This window comes from Furipterus horrens, unplaced genomic scaffold (assembly GCF_987537825.1).
Source record: "Furipterus horrens unplaced genomic scaffold, mFurHor1.1.pri manual_scaffold_2, whole genome shotgun sequence".
In the NCBI taxonomy this organism is placed as follows: Eukaryota; Metazoa; Chordata; class Mammalia; order Chiroptera; family Furipteridae; genus Furipterus; species Furipterus horrens.
In genome coordinates, this window is record NW_028327172.1 from 152,411,585 (window position 1) to 152,432,953 (window position 21,369).

At 36.0% G+C, this 21,369-nt stretch overlaps 1 protein-coding gene across 3 annotated transcripts in view; it reads left to right on the plus strand.

Annotated features, from left to right (window-relative positions):
- Positions 1 to 21,369, plus strand: part of MPP7 (MAGUK p55 scaffold protein 7) — a 293,758-nt gene that overhangs the window by 255,135 nt on the left and 17,254 nt on the right. For 2 of the 3 annotated variants that reach the window (XM_090266642.1, XM_090266641.1), the window contains 5 exons: positions 4,657 to 4,737; positions 11,594 to 11,687; positions 12,598 to 12,706; positions 14,204 to 14,347; positions 16,510 to 17,450. In XM_090266642.1, the coding sequence (XP_090122768.1) occupies positions 4,657 to 4,737; positions 11,594 to 11,687; positions 12,598 to 12,706; positions 14,204 to 14,347; positions 16,510 to 16,689 (608 nt within the window). In that variant the 3' untranslated portion in view covers positions 16,690 to 17,450. Of the gene's footprint in view, positions 1 to 4,656; positions 4,738 to 11,593; positions 11,688 to 12,597; positions 12,707 to 14,203; positions 14,348 to 16,509; positions 17,451 to 21,369 lie in introns of those variants that run through there. The other variant, XM_090266643.1, reaches the window with a different exon arrangement.

The window sequence follows — 21,369 nt, forward strand, 5'->3', positions numbered from 1 at the left end:
TGGGCCTAGGTCTATAGAAAGGACTTAGAAGACATTGCACTTGTTGGTTTCTCTGTTCTCTCAGGTGGTGATGGCAACACTTGAAATTTCATTTATTAAGCAGATATTCGAGGGCTTACTTTATGGAGAGCACAAATGACATAAAGGGATTCCTGCCCTCACACTACCTCTGTCTTGAGGGAGAGACAGGCCATTAAGCAGTTATTATCCAGTTGTTGAAAGAGGATTTTTAAGTATTGTGAGGGAGATGTACAGAATGCTCTGATAATATACAAGTGAGAAGCATGAACAACAGGGTAAGGAGAGACTTTTCTTGAGGAACAGCTATTTGAGCAGCTTGGAAGGATGCGCCAGAATTACCTGGGGCTTCACGGGACAGGGAGAGCTGCCAGAGCATAAGCTTCAGGTGGGAGAACAAGGCTAGCATCAGATCATGGAGAGCCTTATAAACCACGTAAAGCTTTTCACCTTTTTTTGGAAGAGTCACTGGAAACTACATTTCCAAGAATGTTAACAGGGAGGGACAAGATCAGAAGAGCTCCTTGAAAAAAACCTCTCTGGATGTTGGGTGATGATGGAGTACCTTGGCCTCCAAGATGGGTGCGGCCCTCAGGAGGCTGTTCCAGGAGAGCAGACAAACGGGCTCCCATCTTGGACCAGTGTGGTAGCAGTGACGATGCAGAATCATAGATCTGAAGGGTATTTAGGAGGTGAAGTGGACAGCCTTTGGCAATTGTTTGATCATAGGATGTAAGAGAGAAGTAACAAGGAGGCCCCTAGATATGATTAGAGAAGAGAATGGAGGGTTGATTTAAAATTGCCAATATGTGATGTAGGAAATACAATTGATAAGGAAAACAAAGTAATTGCTGGAAAGCATGAAGGTCTTAGTTTATATGTGGTGAGCCTGAATGAATGGCATGACGGCCCCAGGCTTGAATGGGTTTCTGCACTCGATAATCCAGGTATAGCTGTGGAGAAAGGCCATTGGATTGACCTTAGACTGGAGGTTTCCTTGGCAAGTGTGATAAAAGGTCAATGCCTAAGAGGTATGAGGGTATTAGCAAAAAAGAGTAGCAAACATGATGATCCATGGAAGTGAAGACACGGAAGGCTGACAGATAAAAAGGAATAAAATGAAAGCACACAGTTCCTGTGATAATAGATATGGCAGGAATAAGTGAGAGATCTAAAAGGATCAGAAATCGAAGTCCTATTGGGAAACTTGAATTCAATAAGATATCTCCTAGTGATGGCAAGATTCAAGGTTTGCTCAGTAAGTGGTCAGAGTGAACTAGAGAAAACCCATGAGAGATCAGGGATCAGGGATGTAAGAGGCTGGTTTTTCAAAGGCTCTTCACATGGGTGTTGAGGTGACCTCAAAATGGTGGAAGGAGTGAGGTGCAGAGAATGACAAGATCCAGGTGCGGAAGTCTTAGAGCAGTGGTTCTGGACAGAGGCAGCCCTGCTGTCTGGGAATCAATAACGGCATTTGTGAGGATTTTTTTTTTCTTTTTCTTTTTTAGTCAAAATGGCTGAGGGGGCCAGGGATGTAGACATGACATTTCTACAGAACAGAAATCTAACCTGCATCACACACCCCTACTATTGTACTAGACCTGGGTCTAAGTCAGTGACTCAGCATATGGCGGGGTTGCAAAGCATTGAAATACTGTCCCATTCCCTGGTGAGGAATTATTGTTGCACCAAACTTCGGTGTAAAGTGCAGGCCATTTGCAAAATTATGATTTTCTTCACTTATTCCTAATTCCAATATTTACCTGTATCTTCTGGCTTTCACTTTCCTGTATTTCCTTTTTAAAAATAATTTTTTATTTTTCTATTATACTTGACATAAAATATTTTATTAGTTTCAGTTGTACAACATGGTGACTAACATTGATAAAACTTACAGAGTGATCATCCTGTTGAATCTAGTACCCGTCTGACACCATACATACTATTACAATATTACCAACTCTTTGTGCTGTACTGCACGTCCCCGTGACTATTTTGATAGCTGCCAATTTGTACTTCTTAATCCCTTCCCCTTTTAACCCCTCTCCCATCTGGCAATCATCACAATGGACTCTATAAGTTTATTTCTGTTCTGTTTGTTATTTTATTTTATTTTTTTTAGATTCCACATGTAAGTGAAATCAGGTAGTATTTGTCTTTTCTGTCTGATTTCTTTTATTAGCATAATACCTTCTAGGTCCATCCATGTATTGCCAATGGCAAGACCTCACTTTTTATGGCTGAGTCATATTCCGTTGTATACATGCACCACTTTATCACTATCGAGTCATCTACTGATGGACACTTATGTTGCTTTCCCATCTAGGCTATTGTAAACAATGCTGCAGTAAACATATGGATGTACATGTCTTTTTGAATTAGTGTTACAAGTATTGATACCGCAGCTTTTTTTGTTTGTTTCCATTTTTATGAAATATCTTCCATCCCTTTACTTTCAGTCCATTTGTGTCTATCAGTCTAAAGTGAATCTCTTGTAGGCAGCATATATAGTCTTATTTTATGACCCATTCCACCACCCAGTGTTTTTTGATTGGAGCATATAGTCCATATACATTTAAAGTAATTTTTGATAGATATGTAGTTACTGCCATTTTATTATATTTTTATCTCTATCTTCTTAAAGAAGTCCTTTTAACATTTCTTGTAATACTGGTTGGTGATAATGAACTCTTATAGCTTTTTCTTGTCTGGGAAGCTCTTTACTTGTACTTCAATTCTAAATGATAGCTTTGCTGGGTAACAGTAGTCTTGGTTGTAGGTCCTTGTTTTTCATTACTTGGAATATTTTGTGCCAGTCCCTTCTGGTGTGCAAAGTTTCTGTTGAGCAAGCAGCTGACAGTCTTATGGGAACTCCCTTGTAGGTAATTAACTGCTTTTCTTTTGCTACTTTTAAGATTCTGTTTGTTTTTAACCTTTGCCATTTTAATGGTATGGGACTCTTTGGGTTCATCTTGTTTGGAACTCTCTGTGCTTCCAGGACTTACATGTCTGTTTCCTTCACCAAGTTATAGAAAATTTCTGTCATTATTTTTTCAAACACATTTTCAATTTCTTGCTCTCTCTCTTCTCCTTCTGCACCCCCATGATGCAAATGCTGGTATGCTTGAAGTTCTTTCGGAGACCTCTTAAACTATCCTCATTCTTTTGAAGTCTTTTCTCTTTTTACTGTTATGATTGGGTGTTTTCTGCTACCTAGTCTCCCAAATTGCTCATTCAGTCCTCTGCTTCATCTACATTATTGCCAGTTCCTTGTAATGTATACATCTTATCTGTTATTGTATTCTTAATTCTAACTAGTTCTTTTTCATGTTTTCTATCTCTGCTTTATGTTTCCTATCTCTTTGTTGAAGTTCTCACTGAGACCATTGAGCATTTTTGTTACCAGTGTTTTGAATTGTGCATCTAGTAGATTTCTTGTCCCCATTTTGTTTAGTTCCATTTAGGTTGGGGTGCTAGCATGGTGGGTTACCCTCTTCCAGGTCACAAATGTTTCATTGTGTCATCATGGCTGAAGGAGCTCTGTGAGATCTCTTTTATAAGAGCACTAATCCCATTCATGAGGGCTCCACCCTCATGACCTCATCACCTTCGAAAGGCCCTTCCTTCTAGCACCATCACATTGGGCATTAGGATTGCAACCTGTGAATTTGGGGGGTGGCGCACACACTCAGGTGATAACATCCAGTGTCATCACCACAGAGGAAGTAATGACAGTTGAAATCCAACTCAGGGCAGTCTGGCTCGGCAGTTTGTATTCTGCCCAATGCATGACAGTCATTAAATAGACCCTCACAGCAGAGCTGTGAGAAGTTGGCCATTTGGGGCTATGTGCTTCTAACTTTTTATTTGACTCTGATTTGAAGCTGCTCTTTGTTTTTGGCCCCGGTCTTTTAATCATTTTGTGTTACTCTCTCATCCTAGTTTCCTTCTTTGAAAACAGAGTGCACTTATCATCTTTGATTCTCCACAGCATTTACTATATGCCTTGTTCCTTACAGATGTTTTGTGTGTGTGTGTGTGTGTGTTTGTGTGTGTGTATATATATAGATTGATTGATTGATTTAGATATGTAAGGTCTGTGCAAGTCTTCATATGTTTAAGGAGCATCTGAAAATACACTGTGTGGGAGAAGATTTTAACAAATGTAAATGTGGCTAATGGTTTACAAATTTAAAATGCATTGTTAGATTTGCATCTAAAATAAAATTAAGATTTGAATATTTTATTTAATTAAATCTAAGAACATTTAAAATTGAAATCATCACTATCCAGACAGTGGATAGTGATTTTTAAATTTCCGTTTTTTTTTTAGGTGAACATATTTTTTAGTCTACTGAATACCGTTACTGGGTAATGTACTCAGATACTCTTGAGAATATTTATTTAAAACATAAATATTTCTAATCTTTTTAATGGAAAGGCGGGTATTAAAATTTTTAATTAAAAAATCAGCAAAACAACTAGCTTTTTCTTATGTACAACTCAACTAGAGATCATCTCTTTACTTGGGATGCAAGTAAAATTGAATGCATGTCTGTGTCCGATGGATTTATTAGTTATGGAAACGCTTATATGGTATTGTGTTTAGTAATGAATTTATATTATTCTGTTTTTCAGGTCCAGTAGGTGTAGGTTTGAATGAACTGAAACGGAAGCTGCTGATGAGTGACACACAACACTATGGTGTGACAGTGCCCCGTAAGTTCTGTCCTGGTCAATGCTACTAAGACTGGTCTAATAACGACTGCTCATGCCTACATAGTGCATATGGCACTAAGCAGTCTTCTAAGCATTCCCCACCTAAACTCATAGCAGCCCTGTGAAATATGTATTTACATTATTCATATTTGACATAGAAGGACATGGAGAAATGAGATAACAGTTGAGAGATTTGTCCTAGATTTATACAATTTATTGGCCTGAAAATTTGTTAATTACAGCTATCTTACTTTCAATTTTTATGGGGACTTTTAATACACATATGACATTAAATTATTATTTACAAATTTTCTTCTAAATAGAAGTCGAATATTTCCTAAAATAAGTGCTAATGTTTTCCAAAGTTTTTCCCCAGCGTTAAGATTAGAAGGACCAAACTACACAGAGCTGAAGGAGGCTTCTTATAATATAAATCTTCATAATTACTTTTTATACGTAGTAATTGGCAGATAGTGTTAAATGGGCCTTTCATAACCGTATAATCCAAATATCGTAGCCTTCTTTTTAGTACATAGAATTAGATCTATTTTTATGAAAGTGGTTTTCACAGACATTCTTGCAAATAAAATGTGATTCTGGAAGCATTTTGATCTTCAGAATAAATGCCATTTGACTACTTAATATGTTGATGTTAGAAAGTCATCTAAAAGACTAAATTGAAATGTTGGCTTTTTTCAAGTGGTTTTAGTACTTTTTTTTTTTTTTTTAAGTCATTTGTATGTAGCCATTAGCAATGGTCTCTAGTTCTGGAAGAGTTCAACTTTATTTTAAAATTATAGTATCCTGTTACCTCGTTATTCCTTGTTACTACATTTTTCCAAATTATTGTTTGTAATCATTTTCAGCCATAAGTTATAGGACTGACAGTTTCCATCAACAGAGATGAAAGTTAAGGAAAATGTGGAAATGTGGAATTAAACAGTTTCTTTCCTTCTTCCTTTCTTTTTAATTATTCACTTCTCTTACAAAAACCGAGTTGCAATATACTGGTAATTAGAAGATTTTACAAAACATGCCTTTAGTTAAGCATACAGGTGAGCAATGACAAAAGAGGGTGGAAGTGAGATTACAAAGGAAAACAATAACTTTGTTAATTTTTACTGTGTATTCACCCCTTTTATTTGTCTTAATTTATTTTGTGCTCCCAGCAACAGTAAAGCTAGGTGATACCTCTATTTTACATAGATCCTCTTTTTTGTAGCCCAGTTAGTAGGAAGAACTGATTCCTTTTGAAGATTGGAAATATCAGTAATGCTGTCTATCCAACATAACCCTCTCTGATATTTTTGGTATTATTCAACGACCTGGAGCAAGACACTTTGGCCTCAATTTATCCAACTATTAAAATAATATTTGGCCCTGACTGGTGTGGCTCAGTGAATTCAGTGCTGGCCTGTGAACCAAAGGGTCGCTGATTCGATTCCCAGTCAGAGCACATGCCTGGCTTGCAGGCCAGGTCCCTGGTTAGGGGTGTATGAGAGGCAACCACACATTCATGTTTCTCTCCCTCTGTTTCTTCCCTTCCCCTCACTCTAAAAATAAATAAATAAAATCTTTAAAAAAAAAATTTGCCTATAAAGTTATAGAACTTGATAGCATCCAGAAAGGTTCTGGGGTTGGGACTCTCCAAAAAATTCCTAAAGGATTGATTTTCCACTCTTACTCACTTTTTAAACAGTTAATGTCAAAACTTTCCCCAATAGTAGTGTTTTGCCTGATGATAAGAATCTCTTGGGGGTACTTATGAAAAGATTTCAAGGCCTTTCCAAACAGATTCTCCTTCAGGAAATCTGACAGATTGTCTAAAAATCTGTATTTACAGAAAGCATCCCAAGTGATTCATAATATCAGGCATGCTTGGGAAATACAGCCATACCACCAACTCAGGATAATTTAATTTATCAAATAATAATATATTTTAAGAGCAATATTGAAATTTTAGATTGTTTTACTTTATCAAATACTTTAGATAGTGTCTTGATTATTTGGAGAAAACTTGGTGCTTTGGTTATCCCACCAGCATTTTGTTTGATGATTAAATCTATAATTCTACTTTCCAAAACATGTACTAAAAACCCACCAGAATGAGTAAACTTGAAAAATTGTGGCGCAATGGAACTCACACACATTGCTGGTGGGAGTGTCAATTAATTCAACCACTTTGGAAAACTAAGTGGCCCTATCTATTTACTAAGGCTGAGCAAACAACAGACCTTGTGTCCCAGTGATTCCACTCCTAATATACACCCAACAGAAATGCACATGACACATATTTGGATACTCTATTCATAAAAGCTCAAAACTGGAAATTACCCAAATGCCCACCAGTAAGGGATTGGTTAAGTTAATTCTGTTATATTCACACCATGGGGTACTATAATGCAGTGTGAACGAACAGTCTACTACTACGTGCAGTAATATGTATGAATCCCATCAACGTCATGCTGCGCGGAAGAAGACAGACACAAAGAGAATATGTAGAATGGCTCCACTTTACTGTATAAAAACAAGAAAAGTAATGCTCCTATGGCTGTTAGAAATCTCGAGGGGGTGGACAGGAAGCGTGCTTCTGGGGTTCTGGCGTATATGCTTCTTGTTGGAGTGCTGGTTACATGGGCGTACTCGATCTGAAAATTCATCAGGCTTACATGTGAACTTTTCTGTCTATCATATAGCAGGTTTTTAAATGTTAAATAGAAACAGTTGGTAGTTTAGTCCATTTTAGTTTGCTGATGCCGTTTTCTGGTCTTGAACATACACCACTGTTATTGAAGATAAACACCTTCCTTCACGGGAGGGAGCCGAGCGGTGGTTACACAGGACCTCTCTGTGCCATTTGTGCAATTTCTTGTGAATCTATAATTATTTCAATTAAAAAAAGTGATTCAAAGGGATGCTAAGTCGGGTATTCCTCTTGGGAAAAATGGCTGAACAAATTATATGATCTTTTGATATGGTTCATAAAGCCATATTAAACATTCCCAGTGGCTTTTAAGGCCCTGCTTGCTTCTCTGTGGGAAATACCACTCTTGATAAGCTGCATCAATACTATTTTATGGCTAGAGGTTATCATATACATAACCATTAACATAACCAGCCTTTCAGAAGAAAATAAAGTAGTTAACAAAAGCATTGCATAAAATTCCCTTGTGAAGCCATCCAGTCCAGCTCTTTTGTTTGTTGCAATTTTTTGATTACTGCTTTGATTTTATGAGTTGTAATTGGTCTGTTCAGTTTTTTTTTTTTTTTTTGTTTCTTCTTAGTCCAGTTTTGGAAGATTGTGTGTTTCTAGGAATTTATCTGTTTCTTCCCAGCTGTCCAGTTTGTTGGCATATAGTTGTTCATAATGTTTTCTTATAATCATTTGTGTTTTTTCTGTGGTGTCAGTTGTCACATCTCTTTTTTTCAATTTTATTTATTTGGGTCCTCCTTTTTTTTGATGAGTATGTTTAAAGTTTTATCAATTTTGTTTATCTTTTCAGAGAACCAGGTTTTGGTTTCATTAATCTTTTGTATTATTTTTTAGACTCTTATTTTGTTTACTTCCACTCTGATTTTTATTATTTCCTTCCTTCTGCTCACTTTGGGCTTTGTTCTTTTTTAGTTCCTATAAGTGTGAAGTTAGGTTGTTTATTGGAGATTTTTCTTATTTCTTAAAGAAATAAGAAAATTTTCCATCTAGGACTGCCTCACTGTGTCTCATAGATTTGGGGTTGTTGTGTTTTCTTTTTCATTTGTCTCAAGGTGTATTGATTTCTTCTTTGATCTCATTGTTAAGCGATTGATTCTTTAGTAACATATTATTTAACCTCCATAGGTTTGTGGTTTTCAGGGGTTTTTTGTATTGATTTCAAACAGTTGTGGTTAGAAAAGATGCTTCATTCTTCTTAATTTTATTGAGATTTATGTTGTGTCCTAACATATGGTCTATCCAGGAAAATGTTCCATGTGCACTTAAAGAGAATGTTTATTCTGCTGCTTATGGTCTAGTGTTTCATTGAAGGCCATTGTTTCTTTGGTGATTTTTCTGTCTGGAATGTCTATCCATTGATGTCAATAGGGTATTAAAATTTCCCACTATTATTGTATTACTGTCGATCTCTCCCTTTATATCAATCAAGATTTGCTTTATATATTTAGAAATAGTACTTGTGTGTTGGGTGCATAAATGTTTGCAATAGTTATATGCTCTTGTTGGCATTATTCCCTTTAGCATTATGTAATGTCCTTCCTAATCTCTTATAGACTTTAAAATAAAAACTATAATTTTTTTTCTGGTATAAGTATTGCTACATTAGCTTTTTTTTTTGTTTTGTTTTCATTTTCATGAAATAATCTTTTTTTTATCCCTTTGTTTTCACTCTACTTGTGTCTTGTTTTGAGGTGGCTGTATTGTAGACAACATGCATATGGGTCTCGTTTTCTTTTGCATTCAGCTACCCAGTATCTTTTTATTGGAGCATTTAATCCATTTACATTTAAGTGATTATTGATACGTGCATACTTATTGCCATTTTATTCTTTATGATTATGTTTCTCTTGTCTTTTTTTCTTCTTAAAGTAGGCCCTTTAACATTCTTGTAATACTCGTTTGGTGGTAACAAACTCCTTTAGCTTTTTCTCATTTGGGAAGCTCTTTATTTGTGTTTCTTCACCAGGTTAGGGAAGTTTTCAGTCAAACTGTCATCCTTTCTTTATTCTTTTTCCTTTTTCTGCTCTAATTGGATGTTTCCTGCTACCTTGTGTTCTAAATCACTGATTCAATCCTCTTCTAGTTGATTTCTTCTAGTATCTTCTTCATTTCAGATATTGTATTCTTCATTTCTGACTGGTTCTTTTTTATGGTTTCTATGTTCTCTTTTATCTTGCTATCTCTTTGTTGAAGTTCCTTGAACATCCTTATTACTCTTGTTTTATACTTGTATCTGGTAGATTGCTTGCCACCATTTAATTTACTTCTTTTTCTGGAGTTTTGTTCTGTTCTTTCATTTGGAATATGTTTCTTTGTCTATCCATTCCAGCTGCCTCTCTTTGTTTCTCTGTGTTAAGTAGTTCTGCTATGCTCCCAAGTCTTAGTGTGATGGCCTTAGATAGTAGGTGTCTTGGGCACAGTAGCACAGTTTCCCTTATCACCTGAGCTAGGTACTCCAGTATGTTCCTTTTGTTGGTTGTGTGAGCCCTCCTATTTTAGTTGATTTTTGATTGCTGTTGGCCCATCCGTGGGTGGGTTGACCTGCAGGGTGGCTGACTCTGAGGATTGACCCCAACTATAGTGTACCAGCTGCTGTACGGGGATTTACCTCACAAAACCAAATTTGCCCCAGGAGGGATTTGATGCCTGCTGAGATCTCCCTTTGGGTATGTTGCTTGGGAAGCTAATTGGCTCATGCTCTAATGTAGTCCGAAGCCTGCCACCCAGTGTGTTGGTTCTAGGGCACCTTGGGAGGGTCTATAACCAGACCTGAGCTTCCTGTTTGGAGCTACAGAGCAAATCCCTTTGCTGGGCCTGCATGTTTGTGGAAGGGGCCAAGCTATGCACCAAAGCCTGCTTCTACCAGCAGAGTTGGGCACAGTTCAGGGAAAGATCCAAGGCACCCCATGATCTGCCTCCACCTGTCAGCTGCCTGTAAAAATTAGTCACTGAAAGAACCTTTTGCATCGTGTGAGTAGCATGAGGTAGGTTCTCAGTGAGTCACCAGGCAGGGGTAAGTGGCATTCACCAGAATAATGCAAATATAATCTTGGCGCCAATGCTGGGTCTGAGACCACTTCACAAAAGCCTCAGGGTACAACCAAGGCCAGCCACACCCACTGGGTGCCTGCGGACCTTTGTGGTCAGGCAGGGCCTCAGAGATTTATGAGGGTGAGGCTATCAGAGTTCATCAGGCCCAAGCAGACCGGAATTTGGCCATGAAGGGAGGACTCTGCACAGAGACTGTGGCACCAGTTGGGCATGTGAGGGAAAAATGGCTTCTGTTGAAACTTGGTCACATACATTCTGCCGTGCTGCTCGTGAATGATATCACCCTGAGGGCCATACTAAGAAGGAATAAAGGTTAAACGCTTCCCCATTTAGGTTGACTCTCCTCCACAAACCTACCTTCTTTATTTATTTTTAGAGTATTCAGACAGTGGTTTTGGGTCCAGAGATTTTAGTTGTAATCATCAGGAATTAGGAACTGTAGTTGGTTTTCCACTTGCCATGTTGGCACTTCAGCTCCATATGGTATTTTGGTTTTTAAAGTTAATCCTGTATTTTTCTGCTCCATTATAATTCCATAGGATATTGTTAGGCAAAATTATTGAAAGTTTGGAAGATCAAGAGTATTCCAAGAAGATGTTTATAATTTCGCAAAGAAGGAATGAATAGGAATAGCACATAGAAGTCTATGCCTTCATTCAGTTGGTAATATAAGAACATTAATGGTATATACTATGCGATGGGTATGGAAGATAGTAAAATAATTTGAGTTTACCTTAACCTAGTGGATGTTAGACTTGCTTCAATGAATAAAGATCAATAAATAACAATAATAAGTAAATTATTTGCAAGAAATACCATTTTTATTTAATCAACATGAGTACCTTCAAAAACAATAGCACAGGCATAATATAATTTAATTTTGAATTTACCTTCAAATCAATATAATTTTAATATTAGTGATAAATCTAAATTACTGACATTTTACTATAGTTTATTAACTAATTTGCTTTCTTATATATTTTAAAATTTTTATAAGAAAAGTACTTTAATTAAATACATGCTCTTTTTTTAGTCTTTTCCTTAGAGTGGCTGATGTAGACTTTTCTTAAACCATTTTTAATTAAATTACAGACACTACCAGAGCAAGAAGAAGCCAGGAGATTGATGGTGTTGAATATATTTTCATTTCCAAGCATTTGTTTGAGACAGATATACAAAATAACAAGTAAGTGGAAGTCTTTTAGAATTTGGTGTGACTTGTTTTTAAGTATAGGCCTGTACATCCAGTTTTAGACAACTGAGGGTTCCCTTCCATTTGAAATGTATTTTAATATTTGTAATATTTGGAACTAATAAAAAGGTGATAGTACTTACTAGTATCTAACTGTGACCATTTCCCCATTACTTGAATTTTAATATATAATTTTGATAGAATTTTATTTAAAAAACCAGCAACTATGTAATAGATCTATACACCTCTCTCTCTCTCTTTCATTGGCTTTTCAAAAAATTGAAATAATGTTAATCATCTTGCCTGTTTTATATCCTTTAGCTAGACCTATATTCCCTCTTCCCAGGTCTTCCATTTGCTTGAGCATGAATATTTTAGGGTTTTAGAGAGCGATGTGTGTTTTAATGCAGGATTGTGGAATTTTACTGAAACATCAAAATGCTTTTTTCATGTTTGGCACAGGAATTATATTTTTATAGCACATAATCGGCTGCCGTGGTTCCATTAGCCACCAACCAGTTCCTCCTCTAGTTCTAAAGCGAGCTTGGTTATTCTGTAGTGTGCAGTGAAATTTCAGTAGTTTCTATTGTTTGGCTTATTCACTGTTTTATTGCATTGCATTAGTTCGGAGAAAGAGGTGATGGAAAACATTAGCGTACTGCTGGACTAAAGTACTTTTTTTTGCTTAAGCGTAATACAAGCAAGTGTTACTAATTTGAAAATGTAAATTAAAAGACTTTTTGAATTGACATTCTGGAGTACTTGGCTGTATTTATTTTCTTAAACACAGTAAAAAAATTTTCATGTTCAGCAAAAACATCTTGTATATATATGAATTATGTCTTGCTACCTATATATATATTTAATTCATAAATGATTCTAATACATTTCTAATTTTCTACAGGTTTATTGAATATGGTGAATATAAAAACAACTACTATGGCACAAGTATAGACTCAGTTCGGTCTGTCCTAGCTAAAAACAAAGTTTGTTTGTTGGATGTTCAACCTCACGTAAGTAAACAATGAACCATTCAACACCCTTCTGGCTCATGTAATCCACTGTGCTTCATGTGAGCCTCTCACTATGGGATAAATGAGAAGTCTACTCACTTTGAGCATTTATATGCCTTTGCTAAGATGACAAAAGCATTTCAGTTAATCTGAAAAGCTTTTGGTGAACATAAGAACCCATATTGTTCTTAGAAAAGAGGAGTAGGGAAGCCTTGAGATCTGTGTGAGTCTTGTTTATATTCCGTTTTGGCCAAGTTTAATGACCCTCAGATTTTCTTCTATATGTTTCGTATTTTTAAAAATGTTACATTATATGTATAATGTATCCTTACATGTTATAATTTTTAAAAAGTTTAAACAATGGACAATTTGGTTCTCAGTCCTCTTTCTTTGATTTTGGTTCTGTATAGATCCTAGATTTTGGTTTTGTGTATATAACTAGAGCAGTGGGGTATTTATCACAGGAATTCCATGGCATTATCTGCTTGGCACCCTGGGAAGTGTTACACGTGCTGTGCACTGAGAGTGCCAGTGGAGAAGGCCATCCAGTTCCTTGTAACACCATAGAGCCTCCAGCAGAAACCTGTCCACAGCATTTTCTTCATTTTCCAGGAGCCATATATTCATGTGAGGGTTGGCGTACCCCCACGGTACAAACCTCCAAAAGCCATAATGATCTGGAGAAGTTCTGTGGACCTCAATTGAGAGTCAGTAGGGTGGCTGACTCTTAACTTAGGCACCAGCAATGAATGAGACACACTCTTGCTTGAGCAGAACCCTTCTGTTGGTGTCCTGGGGCTTGTAGTTCCCAACTCCCTTGGAGGGGTTTAAACTCAACATTCTCAGGGCCTCACCAGCCCCTCTGTCTCCTGTCCTCACCACCACCAGACACATGCACACACACCTAACCTGTCCGCCTAATCTTTGAGGGGAGTTTATGGTTTCTATTCATATTCTGAAGAGGTCTCAACTCTCATTTTTCTATCAACAACCCTTGATTACAGAGGAGTCCCCAGAAGCATAGTGTAAATAACAAAATATTTGCCAGCGGAGTGTTGACAAGCTTCAGGGAAAGCAGGAAGCTTGCCCTTTTAGGGCACTCTGAAGGGTAGAAGGAAAGAGAGGGACTGGTATCAGAAAGAGACTTAAATGGGATGGTTGGAAGATTTCATGTACAGAAGAGTATCCAACTTAGAGCATCTTTGGGGTAACTGATTTAAAAATCAGTTTCTTGGCATTTCTAGCTGCTTCAGTTCAATATTAATTATGGCATATTTCAAAACATTTTTTAAAGCAAGTTACATTCTTTATCCTCTTTTCAGGGGGATTTGTTACATTTAATTGTCAACAACTGGTTGAATAATGTATTGAAAGATTGACCTTGATTAGGAAATAATTTTAAGAAATTTTATTCTCAGGAAGAAAATTACATTTTATAGTAAAAGTTGCTCATGACATTATGGAGAAATATAAAAAACCTTATTTTCTTCCTTGCAGACTGTGAAGCATTTAAGGACATTAGAATTTAAACCCTATGTCATATTTATAAAGCCTCCATCAATAGAGCGTTTGAGGGAGACGAGAAAATGTGCAAAGATTATTTCAAGCAAAGATGACCAGGGTGCCGCGAAGCCCTTTACAGTAAGTATGATGATGCGTTAGTGAAAATACATAAGCAGTATATACAGTAGCAACTGCCTTAGGAAAATTACCAAACAGCAAGTGGGGTCCTACTGCCTGCTTCCACCCTCTAGGAAAAATTCCAGAGGCAAAGGTTTGGTGATAAAGGAAAAGAGTCTTTATTCAAAAGCTTCACAATTTTGGAATAACAGTTTTCCACATGCATTATCATTTAAGCCTATCGATTAAAGATAAACTCCTTTAACACCTGAGTTCTCCGATTATTCCCCCTGTTAGTTTTAATAATCTTATTTCTATTGGGTTAGTTTACAAATTACAATATCATAAGATACAAAAGCTACATAATTTTGAAAGAATGGCAGGCTTTTGCATCAAAGGTCATCCCCTCTAGAACATCCAGAGAAGAATAACCCTGCCACTCTCTGCCAGGTCATCCCCATCCTAGGCTGTGCCCGGAGTTTCTTCCCATCCAAAATACCGTACATTGGGAAATGCAGACAGCTGCAGCACAATCATCTAGGTATCCTCAAGGAAGAGAGCCTAAGAGCCATCGCCAGACTGTCTGGGAACCTGAGAACCCTTCTTTTATTTCAAATCTTCTTGCCCATAATTCCATGCGCTCTGGAGGCATTCAGCTTCTCAGCCAATCCCATCCTACCCTGTTTACCATTGCCTCGGCAAACTCCTCCTATAGCCCCTTCCTACTCCTCCCCAGTGATCTGATCAGATCTCTCTGTATCTGGAAGACTATAATAGATGAAGCTGTGATCCAAAAATATATAGAATAGAATTGTGTTTAGATACACGTTTTGAGTGATTGTACTATAATTGCTTTTTGTACTTCTATGGATGGATCTTCATATTCCATTGACTTAAAACTCTTTTGCATACTTACAAAATTTTTGTAGGCTATTTGTATAAAAGTTAGACCACTTAGTTTTCAGACTTCCCTTATTTTTAAAGGGGAAAAAATACCAAAGTCAGTTACTATTCATCATCAATAACCAAGATGAAAATATTAATAATTTGCCTCTTTTGTCTTCTTGCATCCACAATACTCAGCAAAATAAAGGAAAAGTATCATTTTCGGTATAGGACAAGTAGACTCATATAATTATTCAATAATATTTGTATTTCCTATGAGTTCTATTACAGATGACAACTGTGGTATGTTAATGACTACAGTGATTTCTGGCGAGGCCTTTCATTTTATTGTTTTTCTTTCTAACTTTAAGATAATGTATTCTACCTTAGGACCAAAAATAAAAAGCAGAGAAATTAAATATCAACAGCTCCTTGCCCCCAACTTTCTTAATTAACTCATCTTTAACCTTAATCTGTATTAATTTGTACACTATTAATTGTGGTTACAAAATACAGATTATACTTTTGATTTCCAATATTTGATAAACACTTTTCTTTTTCAGAAATACTGGCAATACATATCCATGCTAAATAGGTATCATTGTACGATGTTAATTAAATTTTCTGTTGTGAAATACCCTGTGACATTGAAATGCAGACTTGAAATTAGTATGTTGTCTTGTAAGGAGTTATTGTACTATTTATAAAATTAAAGGTTTCTCAGTGAAGATAATAAATGATAGCATTGTCTTAGGATTTAGCTCACACTCATGTATGGTCATATACTCTTGAATTATATAATCAACTAAAATATTTCCTGGCTCAAAGATGTATGAAGGGCCTCTCACCCACTTACAGTGAAACATAGGAAGGACTTGATAACTGTCCTTTTATAAATGTATCCAATTCTGGAAAAGTATTTATGTTATAAATTCCTTGCTGTGAATAAGCATAAATAATGCAGCATCAGAGTAAATGGCTCTTCCCAACGCTCCCCATTAGCTACTTTGACTCTGGCACATCTCTATAATGATAAGTTAGTGACTAGTTAACCTGAACTTCAGGAAAGACAGTTTTTACTCTTGTCAGAGAAGTTCAGTTACAAGCAAATCAGAGCAGTAGTATGAGGAATTACAACTTCTGGAAAACTTCTCATTAAAAAGGGTAGTTTTCATTTCTGGCTGAGGTGAAAGAATGGGTACAGAACGGCATTAGATAAACCAGTGATGGAATGTTTGCATTGATGTGAAGTGATGTAATTGCCTGGTTAACTACTTAAAAAATACTTCCTTTTGTAGGAAGAAGACTTTCAAGAAATGATTAAATCAGCACAGATAATGGAAAGTCAATATGGTCATCTCTTTGACAAAATTTTAGTAAATGATGATCTCACCACGGCATTCAAAGAGCTAAAAACAACTTTTGATAAATTAGAGACAGACACTCATTGGGTCCCAGTGAGCTGGTTACATTCATAACTAAAGGAAATTTCCATAATCATCTTTTTTTGTAGAGTACATGATTAAATCAGCTACCATTTTGGTGGGAGGGTTTTTAAAAATAAATCACTGTCATAGATGTGCATTCTTGGTTAAAATTGAATGTTGGTTTTGTTTGCATCTTTTTTACAGCCTTATTTCAAACAATTTTTGAGTATAAGATCCAAAATTGAAATCTGCACAGTACTGTATTCTGAACAAAGCTTTGAACTTCATGTATGTCTTTAATATAGCTCTTTCTCCAAGATGAGGTTGAACATTGTAGAGACATATGGCTAGAGAATAAAGATTAGAGTTCAGTTCTTCAGCTGGTCTCAGACATGGTCACTACCATCAAGTCCGCATGTTAGCAGTTGAAAGAATCAACTTAGGGCACTGGCCATTTACTCAGTTGATTAGAGCATCATCTCCGTATACCAGGGTTGCCAGTTTGATCCCCTGTCAAGGTACATACAAAATCAGGGCACATACAGGGAATCAACCAATAAATGAATCCATAAGTGGAACAACAAATCGATGTTTCTCTCTCTCTCCCCCCACCCCCTCTCCTTTCCTCTCTTTCTCTCTCCCTCCTTCTCTGCCCTCTCTTTCTCTAAAAATAAATAAATAAATAAATATTTTAAATAATTAGTAGCCTTGAGCAGCTCCAGGAATACAGGACAGCGTTGCCGTTTTTGAGGTGGATCATCATAGGCATCTTCTTTATATTCTAAAAAGTGCAGCCTCTTTCTTATGTATATACAGGAGGTGCTCACTTAACACCCTTGATACTGGCTATTTAATAACATAAGGAAACCAATTTTACCATAGGCTAATTGATATAAACAGGAGTTAAGTTCCTATGGCATCTCATCAACGTTGTAAAAAAATTTATTTTACAATTGGAAGACTTGCTGTCCATTATGTTCACAGTGTGTGCATTTAAAAATCATTCTTAAAGGAATTACTGAAAAACCTGCCTTAGTTCCCTTCATGTTATAGCTTGAGAAGGCCTTTTGAGTACTTATCAGTGACTCAACAAATATTTAATAAGGGAAGACAGACTTAAAATTTATTATATATGTAACTAAAAACTTTTCCTTACCACATTTATCTTAAAATGTTGATATCATGGGGCAAGAAATGATTACAAAGGACATTTTTATTTGTATATCTTTAGATAACATTTCTCGCTTTGGATTTTCCCCATAAATTATAAAAATGTGATTCCTATTCTAAAAGCAGAGGTTTTAGAAAATACAGTCAAATAAAATACACTTAAAGAAAAATTTTCAAATGTGCACAATTTATCACTATATGTTTAAATTGTACTCAGATGTATTTCAGGAAACTTTTCATGTATTTTTAACTTATTTCTTCATCATCAAAATAATTCTTAACACTGGCCAGATACCATCCTAATCTTGCCATTTTTAAGAAGTTTAAGAAAGGCTCTTATAATGTAAATATTTAGATGGGATCTCTCATTTTTCTTTGAAACTGCTGATCTTCAGCAAGTAAATTATATAGCTCAAAATAGTAGAAATGTCCATAAGTTATATGAGAACATGTCCTGCCATTTTTGCATGCAATAAGATCATCCCAATCAAAAGTTATTGCATCTGTGACATTCAGACAGAAAAAAATATTTTTTGTTGATTTGTAAAGAAAATTTAAGATGTCATGTTTAAAGAAAAATAGAATATAGTGACTTTTATATATTTATGAACTATTTGAAAGGCATATATTTAAATTTTTAAATAGGGCTATTCATAAAAAAATTATATGTATAGATGGCATAATTTAAAATAGTGTTTTATACATCAGGATCGGCATTCCACGTAAATATTTGATTTATTCATATACAGCTAGACCCACTAGTGTGTTATATATGCGCTGCACACTTGGTAGCATTATCCACTGGATTTCCTTCACACTCATCAAATTTCATATTAGAGAAGCAGAGACAAAAACTACTGTAATGACCTTGATACACACACCAAATTATTTAGGTAATCAGACTAAGTGTTACTTAACAACATAATCCAAACAATAATTTCCATGGTTATTAACTAAATATAAGCAATATAGTTTTTTAAAAAGAGGGGAAGCGATTGCCAAATCTGATACTAAAGCCATACTTAAAATTGTGTGGCTGGTCTAAGAAAATACAAGTCTTACTTGGTTTGACTATTGACAAAAATATCCTTAAAAGCAAGATTTCCTATACAAAGAGTAATGGGCAATGTGTAATAATTTAGGCAATCATATGAATAATTTAGCAATCTATATTCTTTGTTCTGAATATCTACAGGGATTTTTCTTATTTGCATTTAACAGTGGGGGCAGTGTAAGGTGGTGGAAACTGAATCCTTTTTTCTGGTGATTGAGGTGTTACAAAAATACAACTGTCCAGATCTTTCTCCCTTTCTAGACTACAGCTTAAAAACACTTTGCAAGTAATGAAAAGGGGCACTTTGAGAAATCTTTTATCAGGTAGTATACATGGTCTGGCAGGTGACGTTTACATGGCCATGTTGATGCTTACAAAGAGATCCAGTTACAATTTAATAAGGCAGGGCCAGCTCCAAGGCTGGCTATAACAAAAGGCTCTTGATTCTGTACCTTCTGAACCCCAATCTCCTCCAGCAGGGAGACTAGTGCTGGGCACCCCACTGTACCAGCTTTTCACATATCCACTCCCAGGACAGCATCAGCCACTGCATGAGAAAAGAGGAATGTTTAGTATTTTTTAAGTCCGGATATTTAAACTCTACGATGAAGAAGAAAATTCTTTATTCCCATGATCAACAAATGAAGAGTTGGTTAAAAATAAAAATATGGAATTGAAATACATTTTTTTAACTATTATTTTACTACCAATATAGATGTTCTTGATTCTTTTAGGCCGACATTCCTGATATTTTGTAGTGGTTGAGTGTATCTAAATAATAATTTAAAATTGATGAACATGGAAACTTATCAGATTTACAAAACTATGTTGTTAAAAGCTTCCTGTAGATACAGATTTTTACTATTTATTTTCCTTTTCACTAGTAAGGATTTATAAATAAATGTAATGGAAGACCTTTGATCTTAATAAAAAAGTATCTTCAAATTATGTGTGTACTTTCTTGAAAAAAACTCTTTTTTTTTTTTCCACTTGGTGGTTACACTGTTTCCCATGATAGAACATATTCTGTTTACTGATACTAAGTGATTTACTGTGATTTACTTGAACTTGCTAGGTCTAAAATTAAATGTCATTTTGTTTCAAACATCTGTTAGTTTCATCAAGGTTGTTGGGAGATGGGATTCGCTAGTCTTGCCCTTATGCATACAGGGTGGCTATTTAAAGATGTGGAGAAATGCAATGAGATGCAAGATCCAGGCCAATCTGTGATGGCAGTGCCCCTCCCTGACTCATTCCTGTAGGCAAGGCTAAACTTTTTCCACCGTGCATATGAGGACCAACTACTACCTGTTTATACAGACAAGCTAATTAGTACTGGCTTTGTTTCAATATTGAGCCAATTAGTCCCAGCTCTGCTTCTACTGAAAGCTTAAAAGTGTAGCAGTAAAGAGAATTGTTGAGTTTTTGCCTGTTACCAGCTCTGCAACTTTGAGAAAATCATTTAACCTCTCTGGTCCTCATTTTCTCGTTAGAAAAATGGAGACAATAATAATGCCTACCACATGAGATTGTTGTGGGCATGAGATGAAAGAACTGATCCCTGTAAAGTCCCAGACCAAATCTGGGTTAGAAATATTCGCTGTGAGCTCCTGTTTTAAAATGATCCTTCCCACATCACACAATTTATAAATAGCTATATAAATATTCTAATTACCCTACATAAACAGTTCTCCTATTAGTGGAAGCTTCCTAATAAATAATTTCTATTATAAGCTTTACTGTTTTTTAAAAATTCCATTACTTCTAAGTGTTACATCAGGAAATAATTAGGTAATCCTCAATAGGAAAGTGATCCAGTTTTTATTTTTGGCCTCTGGTATGCAGTATAATTGATACCAATTTGAAAGAAACTTCTCTTAATTATATTACTACCCTTCTGCTACCACCTTTCCTTTCCAAGTGCTTGCTCGGTAACTTAACCTACAGGGATGGAAATATATTCCTTTTATAATATTTACCTTATACACATATATCTACACAGGCCTAATCACTGGGAGAACAAATTATAGTTATTAAACATCACACATCTGTACGATTTCCATATACTAGCTCATTTAATCATCACAACTAGACATCCTCACCAGCACTTGTTTGTTGATTTATTGATGATGGCCATTCTGACAGATGTGAGGTGATACCTCACTGTTTTAACTTGCATCTTTCTGATGATTAGTGACGTTGAGCATCTTGTTGTATGTCTATTGGCCATCTATATGTCCTCCTTAGGGAACTGTCTATTCAGGTCCTTTGCCCATTTTTTACAATTGAAAAACTGAGGGGTGGGGTTTAAGTACCTTGCCCAACACAACACAGGTGATAAGTAATGGAATCAGGGTTTGGATCATGTCTGGCCTGCTCCATCTCCATGCTGTTTTCACTGCATCGTGCATCCTGGTGTTGCTATAACTCGTGCCAAAGGTGGAAACAGGTGAGACTTGATACTTTTTTTTTTTTTATTCATATATAGTTTTCAAGGAGTTTTCTCA